Source organism: Tamandua tetradactyla, chromosome 1 (assembly GCF_023851605.1).
Source record: "Tamandua tetradactyla isolate mTamTet1 chromosome 1, mTamTet1.pri, whole genome shotgun sequence".
Lineage (NCBI taxonomy): Eukaryota > Metazoa > Chordata > Mammalia > Pilosa > Myrmecophagidae > Tamandua > Tamandua tetradactyla.
In genome coordinates, this window is record NC_135327.1 from 170,836,554 (window position 1) to 170,850,994 (window position 14,441).

General features: G+C 38.2%; 1 protein-coding gene across 8 annotated transcripts in view; it reads left to right on the forward strand.

Moving 5' to 3' along the window:
• The window catches only part of AHCYL2 (adenosylhomocysteinase like 2), a 228,261-nt gene that overhangs the window by 153,542 nt on the left and 60,278 nt on the right, over positions 1 to 14,441 (forward strand). The window contains exon 1 of one of the 8 annotated variants that reach the window (XM_077128599.1): positions 8,969 to 10,607. The exons of 6 other annotated variants lie outside the window; for them this stretch is intronic. In XM_077128599.1, coding sequence (XP_076984714.1) covers positions 10,551 to 10,607 — 57 coding nt within the window. In that variant the 5' untranslated portion in view covers positions 8,969 to 10,550. Of the gene's footprint in view, positions 1 to 8,968; positions 10,608 to 14,441 lie in introns of those variants that run through there. One more of the 8 variants, XM_077128610.1, reaches the window with a different exon arrangement.

Here is a 14,441-nt window from a genome sequence, read left to right on the forward strand (position 1 = left end):
AGTATAGTAAGTAAAGTCTGTCAAAATACACCATGTAGCTTTGAGTGAAGTTCTTCCTGGAGACAATGTGGGTTTCAATGTCAAGAACATGTATGTAAAATATGTTTGTTGTAGAATTGTGACTGATGACAGCAAAAATGACCCACTGTATTAGTTAGGGTTCTCTAGAGAAACAGAATCAACAGGGAACACTTGCAAATATAAAATTTATAAAAGTGTCTCACGTGACCGTAGAAATGCAGAGTCCAAAATCCACAGGGCAGGCTGCAAAGCCGACGACTCCGATGGATGGCCTGGATGAACTCCGCAGGAGAGGCTCACCAGCCAAAGCAGGAATGGAACCTGTCTCCTCTGAGTCCTCCTTAAAAGGCTTCCCATGATTAGATTTAGCATCACTAATTGCAGAAGACACTCCCCTTTGGCTGATTACAAATGAAATCAGCTGTGGATGCAGCTGACGTGCTCATGACCTAATCCTATGAAATGTCCTCATTGCAACAGACAGGCCAGCGCTTGCCCAATCAGATAAACAGGTACCACCACTTGGCCAAGTTGACACGTGTCCCTAACCATGACACCCACCAATGGAAGCAGCTGTCTTCACTGCTCAGATGATTATCCTGAACCATCCAGACCAAATCAGTGCTGGCTGTGTACCTGTGTTGCATTGTCACACAGCTCACATTGCTTGCAAGTTTGCTGAGCTGAAGGAGAAGATTGATTGCCATTCTTGTAAGGAACTAGAAGATGATCCCAAATTCCTGAAACTGGTGATGCTTCTATTGTTGATATGGTTCCTGGCAAGCCTATGTGTGTTGAGAGTTTCTCTGATTATCCCCCTCTGTATCATTTTGCTGCTCATGATAGGAGACACATAGTTGCTGTGAGTGTCATCAAGGCAGTGGACAAGAAGACTGCTGGAGCTAGCAAGGTCACCAAGTCTGCCCAGGAAACGCAGAAGGCTGAGTGAATATTATGTCATCCCAGTCTTAATCAGTCATGTAAGAATTGTTTAAGTTTAATAGTAAAAGTTTGGTTAATGACAACTGCATTGTAAAACCTTGTGAAGGAAAGGAATCTTTTGTCGCCCATTTGTTTTTGTGTAGCAGGTTTAGGTTATTAGTTTTTAAATGAGAATTAAAAAACTCTTTTTAAATGGAAACACCTTGACCAAAAATCTGTCACAGAATTTTGATACCCATTAAAAAAAAGTTTAATAAAAAAAAAAATAAAGAAGAGCTTGTTTTTTTTCTTTCATTTTGCTCTTATTTAACTTCTAAAAAATTCTTTTTGTAGAATTTGTGAAGTTTTTCAATTTAAAATACTCTTTTTAGCTGATTACTTGAGATATCTTTTAGAATGCTGATCCTTTTTCTTAATGGACTCCTTTGCTGAGTTATGCCATCTGTACATTTGTAAGTATAAAATTTTTACTGAAGAGATTTTGACTCTACCAGAGCTAGACTGCACCTGGGAAAAAGTCATGCTTTCTGTTTATTGCCAGATACTTGATGGCACAATGATGACCTTCAAATCCATCCTCTTCTGAGAGCTAATCTATTCTTTTATCCATCAAACTGAATGTCCTTGATAATTTTGCTAACTAAGGAAATAGCCCTCTGTTGCACTTGGCCAGTCAAAGAGAGAATTCAGTTTCTTGAGTTGAAGGTCCTTATTGGAGGGGTGGGTTAGAGTCACCTTTGAAGTGACTAAATTCCCTGGATTCCACAGAGAAGTATGGAACATATAGATGAGTTGAATAGAGTTGATTATCAGAATTAAAAGCACTTCTCGGACTTCCGGAGAAGATGGCGACTTAGTAAGACGCGCGGGTCTTAGTTCCTCCTCCAGAACAGCTACTAGGGAAGTAGAAACGGTACAGAACAGCTCCCGGAGCCACGACAGAGACCAAAAAGACAGCGTACCCCATTCTGGAACAGCTGAACGGGCAGGGAGAATCCGCTGCAGTGAGATACCCGAGGGGTGCGCGTTTTCCCGGCCGGGGCGGCTGGCGACTGGGGTCCCCTCCACGCACGTGGCTCCCCGGTCTGACTGGGAATGTTGGATAGTGGGGCCCTCCCACCACGCTTGGCGTCTCGGGCCAGCTGGGCAATTTGGACCGGCACTCCCCCAAGCCGCGGCGGCCTGCGACCCCCACTCCACGCGCGGTTTCCCGGGCCGACTGCGAGATTCGGATTGGCAAGTTAAAGGAGCCACAGCATCTTTTACTGATGGGACCCGCAGACAGACGAGCGCCACAAGCGCCACCTACTGGGCAGGAAAAGAAAAACAGAGCCCAGAGATTTCACAGAAAAACCTTTCAACCAGCCGGGTCCCACACCCAGGGAAATCTGATCAAATGCCCAGACACCAGCAGAAAATAATGGATGACGCTCGGAAAATTGAAGATATGGCCCAGTCAAAGGAACAAACCAATAGTTCAAATGAGATACAGGAGCTGAGACAACTAATGCTGAATATACGAACAGAAATGGAAAAACTCTTCAAAAACCAAATCAATAAATTGAGAGAGGACATGAAGAAGACATGGGCTGAACAAAAAGAAGAAATCGAGAATCTGAAAAAACAAATCACAGAACTTATGGGAGTGAAGGACAAAGAAGAAAAAATGGAAAAAACAATGGATACCTACAATGGTAGATCTAAAGAGACAGAAGCTACAATTAGTGAACTGGAGGATGGAACATCTGAATTCCAAAAAGAAACAGAAACTATAGGGAAAAGAATGGAAAAACTTGAGCAGGGGATCAGGGAACTGAATGACAATATGAAGCGCACAAATATACGTGTTGTGGGTGTCCCAGAAGGAGAAGAGAAGGGAAAAGGAGGAGAAAAACTAATGGAAGAAATTATCACTGAAAATTTCCCAACTCTTATGAAAGACCTAAATTTACAGATCCAAGAAGTGCAGCGCACCCCAAAGAGAATAGACCCAAATAGGCGTTCTCCAAGACACTTACTAGTTAGAATGTCAGAGGTCAAAGAGAAAGAGAGGATCTTGAAAGCAGCAAGAGAAAAACAATCTGTCACATACAAGGGAAACCCAATAAGACTATGTGTAGATTTCTCAGCAGAAACCATGGAAGCTAGAAGACAGTGGGATGATATATTTAAATTACTAAAAGAGAAAAACTGCCAACCAAGACTTCTATATCCAGCAAAATTGTCCTTCAAAAATGAAGGAGAAATTAAAACATTTATAGACAAAAAGTCACTGAGAGAATTTGTGACCAAGAGACCAGCTCTGCAAGAAATACTAAAGGGAGCACTAGAGTCAGATACGAAAAGACAGAAGAGAGAGGTATGGAGAAGAGTGTAGAATGAAGGAAAATCAGATATGATATATATAATACAAAAGCCAAAATGGTAGAGGAAAATATTATCCAAACAGTAATAACACTAAAAGTTAATGGACTGAATTTCCCAATCAAAAGACATAGACTGGCAGAATGGATTCCGACCCAGCAATACCACTGCTAGGTATCTACTCAAGGGACTTAAGGGCAAAGACACAGATGGACATTTGCACACCAGTGTTTATAGCAGCATTATCTACAATTGCAAAGAGATGGAAACAGCCAAAATGTCCATCAACAGACGAGTGGCTAAACAAACTGTGGCGTATACCTACGATGGAATATTATGCAGCTTTAAGACAGACAAAACTTATGAAGCATGTAATAACATGGATGGACCTAGAGAACATTATGCTGAGTGAGTCTAGCCAAAAACTAAAGGACAAATACTGTATGGTCCCACTGATGTGAACCGACATTTGAGAATCAGCTTGGAATATATCATTGGTAACAGAGACCAGCAGGAGTTAGAAACAGGGTAAGATAATGGGTAACTGGAGCTGAAGGGATACAGACTGTGCAACAGGACTAGATACAAAAACTCAAAAATGGACAGCACAATAATACCTAAGTGTAATGTAACTATGTTGGAACACTGAATGGAGCTGCACCTGAAATATGGCTTTTTGTTTGTTTGTTTGTTTGTTTGTTTGTATCTTTTGTTTTTGTTTTTTTCTTTTTCCTTTTTTTATATATATATATATTTTATTAGTATTATTATTTTAATTCTCTTCTCTATATTAACATTCTATAACTTTTTCTGCTGTTTTGCTAGTTCTTTTCCTAAATCGATGCAAATGTACTAAGAAATGATGATCATACATCTATGTGATGATACTAAGAATTACTGAGTGCATGTGTAGAATGAAATGATTTCTAAATGTTGTGTTAATTTCTTTTCTTTTTTTTGATTAATAAAAAAAATTTTTTAAAAAGTGATAAAAGCAAGAAGATAATGAGAGTGGAAAAGCAAGTCAAAAAGTGGGAAATGTTTGCAAGATATTTAATCACAAAGGATTCATAATCAGAATACATAAATAACTCATACAAATCGGTATAAAAAAGACTGACAACCCAGTAGAAAAACAGGCAAAAGACTTTGAAAGGCCACTTCACAAGAGGATAGCCAAGTGGCCGATAAACATTAAAAAAATGTGCTTGGTGTTAGTGGTGGTGGTGATGGTGCAAAGTAGATTAAAATCACAATGTGTCACCACTACCCTAAAATTAAAAAGACCAACAATACTATGGAACAGCAAGGATATGGAGCAACTGAAACACTCATATATACCCTGTTGGTAGGAGTATAAATTAATACAACTACTTTGGAAAATTGTTTGATGTTATCTACCTAGCTGAATATAAGTATACCTCATAACCCAGCATTTCCACTCCTAGATATGTATCCAACAGAAATATTTTCATGCTATACACTAAAAGATACATAATTATTTTTAATAGCCCCAAACTGTAAACAACCAAAAAGGCCATCAACAGTAGGAAAAATTATGTATATTCACACATTGGGATAAATGAACCGCAGAGTAGAACAAACTTAGATAATTCCTACAAACAATATTGAGCAAAAAACTCAGACACTTAAGAGTACATATTTTATATGTAAATCATGTTCAAAAACAGACAAAACTAATCAATTGTGATAAGAATCAGGATAATGATTGCCTTTGGGGGCAGAGAAAGGGTAATAATGACTCAGAGGGGACATGAGAGAGGGCTGGGGCTCTCGGGTCCTGGTAATGTTCTGTTTCCTTCCCTGAGTAGTGGTTGCATAGGTGTGTTGACTTCTGAACTCTTGTTCAGTTCCAACTTTTTTATCTGTGTACCTTTTTATAGGTAAATTTCACTTCATTTGAAATGATTTATTAGAAAAAAGAACATAGTGAAAAGTCCAAAATGTAGAATTTATCTAATGGCACTATGCCTCAATTTTACTCCTCTCCCCCAATTCCATGATAAAATTGAGGGCCCTGAATGCAAATTCCTTTTCACTCTTGTTCTGGCTGAGAAATATAAGAAGTTTTTAAGTTTAAGCTTGACCTCTCCTTGAGGGCAGTTTTAGTCAGAGGTGCTAACTGGTCAGCAAACTGAACCGTGACCTAAGTTGAGCACTATTAGCTGCATCAGGGAAATTGAGGAATTCAGTCCAGACTCCACTCCCATTTTCTAGAGGACTTAGTGAGGGGAGAAGGTGGCCTCGTGCCTGCTTTAGTGTACTGTATTCTCTTTATTGCTTAGTTGTTTATCTGAGAAACACCAATTGGATTAATCAGTGGAAAGGAGGTACATTTAGCTACCGTAGGCATAATTTTGTTACAGTGATGTTTCTGTTTATGGTTTCATCAACTCCTACTCAAACTTGTTCCCTTTCTCTTCCTTTTACCCTTCAAGTTCCTGTCCTATATTTTATTCATTTTCAACTTTGTTCGTAACTAACTGCTATTTGATTAAGTCTTTTTTAGCATTCACAAATTCATACTAAGGAGTTTGGATTTTATTTTGAAGACAGTTTAGAGCCATTGAAGCCTTATAACAAGGGGTGATACAATCAGACTTTTAAATGATCATGCTAGTGGTAGTCATGCATAAATAAAGTGAATTAAATCAATTGAAGTAGGCTATTACATTTAGGTTGTGGGATAGATGAGGAGAATTTAACAAAGTTCCTCTGGTAGCATTGGCATTTCTGGTAGTTTGAAGGAGCAAAGTTGATGAGACCTAGCAATTCCTGCTAATCTCATAATTGACCAGATTGAACTTTGGACTCAGGTAGTTAGGAACTTTGGCCTCTATAATAATCTATAACTTAAGTGACTATGTAAAGACCAGAGTAGTATGTTTTTTCTTATGGCCTCAGAGAAATCAGATTTATTAGAAATACTGAATGTCAGAGTTGGAAGGAACCAGTCCTAACCTTCCACAGTTCACTCTTACCTACTTCCCTCCTCATTTTATTATAAGGAAACTGAAGGACAGAGTAATTAGGCAGCTTGCCAAAGTCTAATAAAACAGTTGATGACATGCCAGAAGCAGGGGACGAGGTCACATTCTTGTACTCCTTGCCCTGTGCCTTATGACCCTGTTGGTTCCAGATTCATCGCTTACTATTTAAAACAGTTCTGCCATTGTAGTTACTTCTTCACCATGCCCTGGTTCTTTTTGGCTTTGACTGTTGGAAATATTAACTTCTTGTCCTTCCCCCTTTAGCCTTGACATATATTCTTTCTGGCTTCAGGTCATCTGATTTGCCCTCATTGATGATACACTATCAAATCACAATGTTAGCAAAACAACTGACACATGGAAATTTGAGTTGTATTTCTTGGAGTGGAAATGAGATTCTTCTGAGTTATTGACATACTTGGTCAATTTTTTTAAAGCAGAAAACTGCAAAAAATAGGTTTAGTCTGTAACTCTTTTTGAAGTTGCTAACTCCATCTAAATCTTTTTGAAAAATATTTTTATTGAGATATCTTCACATACCATACAGTCCATCCAAAGTATACAATCAGTGGCTCACAATATTGCACATAGTTGTGTATTCATCACCATGATCATTTTAAAAACATTTGCATCACTCCAGAAAAAGAAATAAAAGGAAAAACTCATATATCTCATACCCCTTACACCTCCCTCTCACTGACCACTAGTATTGCAATCTACCCAATATATTTTTTACTCCCTCCACATTATTTATTTATTTAGTATCCTTATTTTTTATTTGTTTATTTTTTTGCATGGGAATTGGAAATTGAACCTGGGTCTCCAGTCATGGCAGGTGAGAACTCTGCCTGCTGAGCCACCATGGCCCACCCTATTGACCTTATTTTTTTAAATCATCTCTCCATACCCTGAATAAAAGGAGTGTCAGTCATGAGGTTTTTACAATCGTATGGTCACATTGTAAAAGCTATATAGTTAAACAACCATCTTCAAGAATCAAGGCTACTGGAATACGGTTCAACAGTTTCAGGTACTTCCCTCTAGCCACTTTGTTACACCATAAACTAAAAAGACATGTCTATATAATTCATAAGAATAATCTCCAGAATTACCTCTCGACTTTGTTTGAAATCTCTTAGCCACTGAAACTTTATTTTGTCTCATTTCTCTCTTCTCCCTTTTGGTCAAGAAGGCTTTCTCAGTCCAATGATGCCGGGTCCCAGCTCATGCCCAGGAGTCATGTCCCACATTGCCAGGGAGATTTACACCCCTGGGAGTTGTGTCCAATTAGTGGGGAGGGCAGTGAGTTCACCTGCCAAGTTGGCTTAGAGAGAGAGAGCCCACATCTGAGCAACAACAGAAGTTCTCTGGGGGTGACTCTCAGGCATAATTATAAGTAGTCTTAGCTTCTCCTTTTCAGGAATGAGTTTCATAAGGGCAAGCTCCAAGATCAAGGGCTTGGCCTATTAAATTGGTAACCCCTAATGCTTGTGAGAATATGAGATCTTCCCCAGGTCGGGAAGTTTATTATTTCTACCTTTTTCCCCAGTCCCTCAAGGGTACTTTGCAAATGCTTTTTTTTCTCTTCTGCCCAGGTTACTCTGGGATGTCTCAGGGCATCACACTAACCTGTACAAATTCCCTATTCAAGATTACATGTAATTATGGTGTTCGAGTAAACTGACCATACAAGTTAAATTAAATAATGCACTACCCAAAATATAAATTTTGCACCAAATAAATATCTCTTCCTTTCCTCACCTAAATCTTAAGGATCTGTATCATGTGCAGTGGTCTCAGCCCTGCACTTGCTATAGTTATATCTTCTAAGACACTTTATAGTAAAATGAAAGTATACTGAAAACAAATTTATGACTAGTACTTATACCTAGTACAGTCCCAGTCATTAATAGAATTTCAGTTCTTGAATTTAATAGCTACTGTTTTATTTTCATTTTAGAATCATGACAAAAAGTTGTAGTGAGGCTACAGTTTTCCAATACAGACATTTAAGTTAAAACCTACACTAAGAAAACATTAAAAATATGTCACAACTGAAATTACATTTAGTTTAGTCTTTTACTGGTGTTTATTATTTTATTCCTCTGGTTTTCTTTAAAAGTTTTCTTCCATGTTTAACACTACCATGAAACAGAAATCTTCCATTTATTCAATAATGATTGAATAATCTACATAATGATTTTATGTAGAGATTATAAACAGGAGCACCAGAAAATCTAGTAAGTGCCCATCATTGCAATACTCTAAGAGCTGGGCTTCAATCTGACAACAAAACAGACTTTTGGCCTTGATTTTTTTCTTAAGTTTTTTTAAAAATAAGTGGCAGAGCTAGAATTTCAATCTAGATCTGTCTTATTCCAAAACCAGTGCAATTAACGAACATGCTGAAGTCTTCACATTCAGAAAATGGAGCTTAGACAGCTTAGTTGGTGTTTAGAATATACATAGGAATAAGTCATGGGAGATCATCGTAGAAAGAATTTATAGAAGATTTTTAAGAGGCTGAGAAAATGAACTAGGAGGGATAGATGAGAGGCTTGGTGGAAAAATGCACAAAAATAATTGGTAATTGATTGTTCTGGGCACTAGGAGAAAAAATCACAGACGACTGAGATGTTATATCTGGTTGGCTGAGAGGAAAGTGACATCATGAACGTAAATAGAAAAGCAAGAAGAAAGTGATGCTTGGAAGGTGGAGGTGAAGGGAAAGATAGAACAATAATTTTTATTTTGAACATGTTGCATTTATAATACAGGTGAGAGAGACTATTAGACAGGCAGAAATGTGATTCTCATTTTAAGACGTTTAGATTAGAAGATAGACCAGAGGACAATGACCGAAGATTGCTGAGACCTCAGAGTGCCTTATCTCCCCTACATTTCAACAACCTTCTGTATATCTTGTCATCACTCAAACTGCTTCACTTTATAGCTCCTCTTCAATGACAGCTATTTTTACCCCCACCTCTGCCATTCTCTCTTCTTTTTGCACCTGCTCCTGACCTTCCTGTGGTATGAGGAATGAAGCTTAGCATCTTGTTCGGCTACCTTTATACCTGACACCTATTGTACTCTTATTGGATAACATATTCTAGGAATGAACTAAGCAGGTAAAATAGATCATATCACCTTAACTTTTTCTAGTTTTGTCTTATTTCCAAATTTCTGAAGTGTGTGCAGAAGAGTGAGTGGGTATGGAAACATAAGGAGGAAGTGACCCTGTGGTCCCTTAAGGTGATACTTATGTTGGCATTCTATTTCTCCCCGAAACCAGACTTGTGATAAAAACAGAAATGGATAAGGACTTTGAGGCAGCCCCAGTCTTGATTGGAAGCCCTGACTCTCTTCTAAACCTGCACTATGATAGCTCCTGACTAGCTTCAGTGAAGCAGTTTTACAACATTGGTACCTGTTGCTTCTGTAGCTGAGGACCCATAGACCTACATGTACCTAGTAGTAGCACAGGAAGCCGGCAGAGGGAGTTGTGATCCCAGAACTTTGTCGATAGCTTCTAAGTTCTGATTTTGCAAAAGGTCTTCCCTGGCTCCATTTCAACCTCCAGTGCAATAAGAATTTAACTTGATACATGCTAGAGTCTGATGCCAGGCCCCTAGTGTGAGCTGATGGGGAGCTTCTGCATAGTTGTTTAAATCTGAAAGCCATAAGGAACTCTTGATTTCAAGGAAACGCCTGTTTATTGTACTGACTTAAACCAAACAACTTTTGAGAAGGGAGTGCCTTCTTGACCTCGATCCTTATTGATCTTGGTATCAGAACCTTCAATGACGTGTCCTGAGCAGTGGAAGAATATTAACAAGTGCCTCACACACAGGGAAAGAAAGGAAGCCTGGTGACTTTTTATTGTGTTGCTGTAGAAAGTCCCCATAGAGGAGGTGGGGGTGGTGGTGTTTGGGTAGCATTAAATAGTGAGTGCCCTGTAGGAAGTACAGTGCCTGGGTGTAGAACTTTGTATCAGCTCTGATTTTTTAATCAAAAGCAGAAGAATGCTTTGAAGCTGGCCAGTAAAAGGACTTGTCAGGCAGCTGACTAATGATCTTGATTTGAATAGGAGGCCTCTGCAAAGGGGTGTGCAGCTTCTGCTAGCCATTGTGAACTTCTGGAATTATTAGGTTGGGTCTGCTTTTTGGCTTTACATTTTGCTTCAGGACATATATTACCCACGCCTGCACTATGGAGAAGTGGGACGGCAATGAGGGCACTTCAGCTTTTCACATGCCTGAGTGGATGGTGAGTCCTTTGGTTGCTTTGTTTTTCCTTCTGTTTCTTGATAAAGAGAGGCAGTTGTTTCTGACAGATAACAGTGATCACCTGGAAGAAGTTTCTACCAACATCCATTATTTGAAAAACAGTTATGATGTTAGTTTTTGGTTGGGTCCTATGTACAGGGTGACCTATGATCCTTAATTATGTGTGAAGTTAGGGGAGGTCTGAGAGTTGCCTGGCCAGAGTCTGCTTATTGCCTAGGTGTCTCTGTGGTGGGCTGGGGCTTTCCTGCTGCTGGTATACTGCATGGATTATCCTGTGATTGCTTTACATATCTGCTTTAAGCTGATTCTCCATTTATTTCTCATGGAGTAAAGAAAAGGAATGATAAGGGAAAAACAGAATTTGTAGAAATGGTGCTCTCTGAAGTCTCTAAAAATATTTAAAACATTTCTCTCCTACCTGCCTCCATTTTTTTTCCCAGTCAAAATGTTTTTTCCAACTGTCCCTTTTATGTATTTTTCTAGAAGGCAGGAACTAGCTCTCTTGGTACAATTTTTCAAAATACTGCATTTGTCTGATAAATATTTTTAATATAATGATGAAAAAAGGACTTAGCTGATAACAACTAGCACTTAAAACCTAATATTTTCATTCCAGTTTCAACTTTTGATTTAAAAACAACCATCCTTAGTTCCTAACTATCTGGTTTCTTCTAGATTTAGCCTGTTGTCTTACAGTCTACATAAAGGCTTGTGTTACATATAATAAATATGTATAGGTATATATTTCCAGACTATGTACAACATATTCCAGGTTATTTCAGTGTTTATGGAATTAGGGACTTGAATAAATAACCGTTGTTAAATAAGATTGTGTGTATATATATATAGTAGGCCTAAAGAGATTGAGAACAAAGGCCCAGTAGAAGAGCCTATGTTTCAACACTCATTGTCACAGCTATTTTTTATTACTGTTGCTATTCTTAATATTGTTTCGGAATCTTGTGCTCAGTTTTAAAACATTTGATGAAAAGAAGTTCTATCCATCCACTGGCTTATTTCAAATAATGTAGTGTTTTAGAATTAATGGAAAAGAGTCATTTAAAAATTTTGGTAGGATTTTTTTAGTTTGTTTTTTTAATCTCCAGCCACTTAACAGTAACAAGATGGCGAGCAAGAATTCTGGTTTTCTTAGGAGAGAAACCAAATTAAGATTTTAAACTTTGATATTCTTATAAGGGAATATTACAAAAGAATTCTACTGAACATTAGGTGTGCCAACTCAGAAAATAAAAGTTTTATACTTACTCTTATTTGTTTTAAGCAATTGACCTCACTGTCTTACCTGCTGAGCACAATCTCTCAAGAGGAGGCTCCTACTGAACTTTCACCCATTTACTGTTTCCTATTTATGTGATCAGGAAGATTGTTCTAAAGGAGTTAGTTTAGAGATAAGACCTAGGGCTTCCCAGCTTTTAGAAAGCATTCTTGAATAAACCAAAACCCTACTTTATAATATAGCATCTCCCTTGTTTAGCAACTTCTTGCCTTTTTCTCTCAAAAATCAGGAAAATAACTTTGACCAGGAGAATTTTTTTAAAAAACAGCAACAACGATGAGAAGGAGTAGGAAAACAAGGTAGGCTTGTCTTCAGTAATGCAGTTGAGTCATCTACTATCTTCTCCTTGACAAAGACCACATAAGTCATTGACTTCTGACATGGTTTGAAAGTACTTCATTAGGCTGCCACTGATATCCACTTAGCCAGCAAAGTTAGCCACTGAGCAATTCTAGTGCATTATCTGTAGATTTCCAGACCTGACATGGTGAAATATTAAAGTGCCTTTTGATTCCCAGGAGAAAACCCTGGGTTCAGTTCCATGTTGGGCCAAGATTTCAGCTGGAAAGCTTTAACAAATGCCTAATTCATGTCCCAGTTTACATATTAGCGTAATGAGATTTGCACTAAGATGATCCCTGACTCCAAAGAATATATGAAAATCATCTCAAACTCTTTCAGGAGGAAAATTTAGCAGGGAAGGGGTATTACAACACCTCCCTCTTTGGCAAAAAGGGACTTGCTACTCCTCTGATAATAGGATTTAGCCCCCAGACAGCAGCTGATAGTACTCACATCTCTGATTCCCAGCAGGGAAATAGCGAGGGTGAAGTTTGAAGACCCCAGTTTCAAAGAATTGGCAAGGTAGACCTTCAAGTTAACACTCCATCAGTGACTGGAAAACTTCTGGAGCTTCTGCTCTTCAGCTACTTTCATGTGAAAGGTTTTCATAGCATTATTCAGTCATTTTTACTGCTGAAGTGTTGGGGAACACATCCTTTTAAAGATTGTCTTATTAATAATGTATTTGTACTTGCCCTGAGAAATCCTTATTAGTCTCTTCTGGTAGGTGAAATGCCTCCTGTTATGTGCAGGGAGAGCCACAGTAACCTTTAAAAAAATTTCCTACATTTAAATAATTCCTCCTCCCATCTAAGCTCTCTGTAGTCGGGTTGGTACTTTTCCATAGGAAATCTGGTTGATTGACTTTGAGTAACCCAGCCAGCCAGCTGGCTACCTTGATTTTCATTCCAAAAGAAACGATCCCTTTTATAGGTGAAGAGATTGTTCAGGTGAAGAGATTGTTCTCAGGGAGAGGTCTGTAAGACTATATGAACCATATTTGAAGCATTAGAAATGAGACAAAAACCTTTAAGGTATCTAGAAAATGGTGGTAGAGGTAGTTTAACTCGAACTGTAGGTCAGAATTAGCACTTGAAGCATTTGAGAAACTGATGAAACTATGGGCCCTCTCCCCGAGAAAAAAATACATGTACACAAATTTTGCACACCATTTTAAGGGGTACTAGGCATCAGTGGACTCTAGGTTAAGAACTTTTGACCTGAAAGAGTAGAAATACTAATACTTATATGCCATTATGTAGTCTTCAGAGCCTTCTTACCTACATTGTTTTATCATCTCAACACATATTTGAGATAGGCAAATTAGATATTACTGTTCCCATTTTTACAAATGAAAATGATAGAAATTAAGTTTTGGAGATGTTAAGAAATGGAGAATATACAGAGAAAGCCTCTGATCATTGTCCTTTGTACTAGTCCTTTATGTACTTAAAAAGAAATTAATTGGTTTCTCTTGGACTGACCCTCTTGAGGGTAAATCCATCTTCTGTCCTCCACATGAGAGGACTCATAATTCTTAACAGAATTATTTCATAATTCTTAACAGCCTTAAGTTGTGGAAATCAAAATTAGACCAGTTCTTTTTTATCCTGTGTTGGGTATACAGAGTCACCTCCTTCTGTTCTCTAGCCTTTCAAATAACCCTTTCTTTTCTGCATATGAATGTACCACCATGGTTGTAGTCACAGACAGGATAAAATAGTTGGCTAAGGTAAGAGTAAAAGTCAAGAAAATTAGGGTTGCTTTATTCATGCTTAGAGAAAGTGTTAGATTAGTGATTTTCAAAGTGTTTCTCAGACCTGCAGCATCAACATCAACCGAAAACTTGTTGGAAATGCAAAGTCTTTTGTCCTACCCTAGAACTATTGAATCAGAAACTCCGGGGGTGGTGCTCAGCAATCTGTATTTTAATAAGCCCTCCAGATTATTCTGATACCCACTGAAGTTTGAGAACTATTCTGTTAGCTGAATTTGTTAAGTGGTAAGGCTTTTCCTGTCAGTAATAGTATCCTAAAATGTCTTCTGGTTATATTTGGTAGAGACGTTTAGTTACCTCTGGCTCAGGTCAAATGACTTAAACCATTGGACTAAAGAGTCTCTTTTTTCCTGAGTAAAGAAAATGAGGAACCAGTTTAGAGTCTACTAGGATGAACA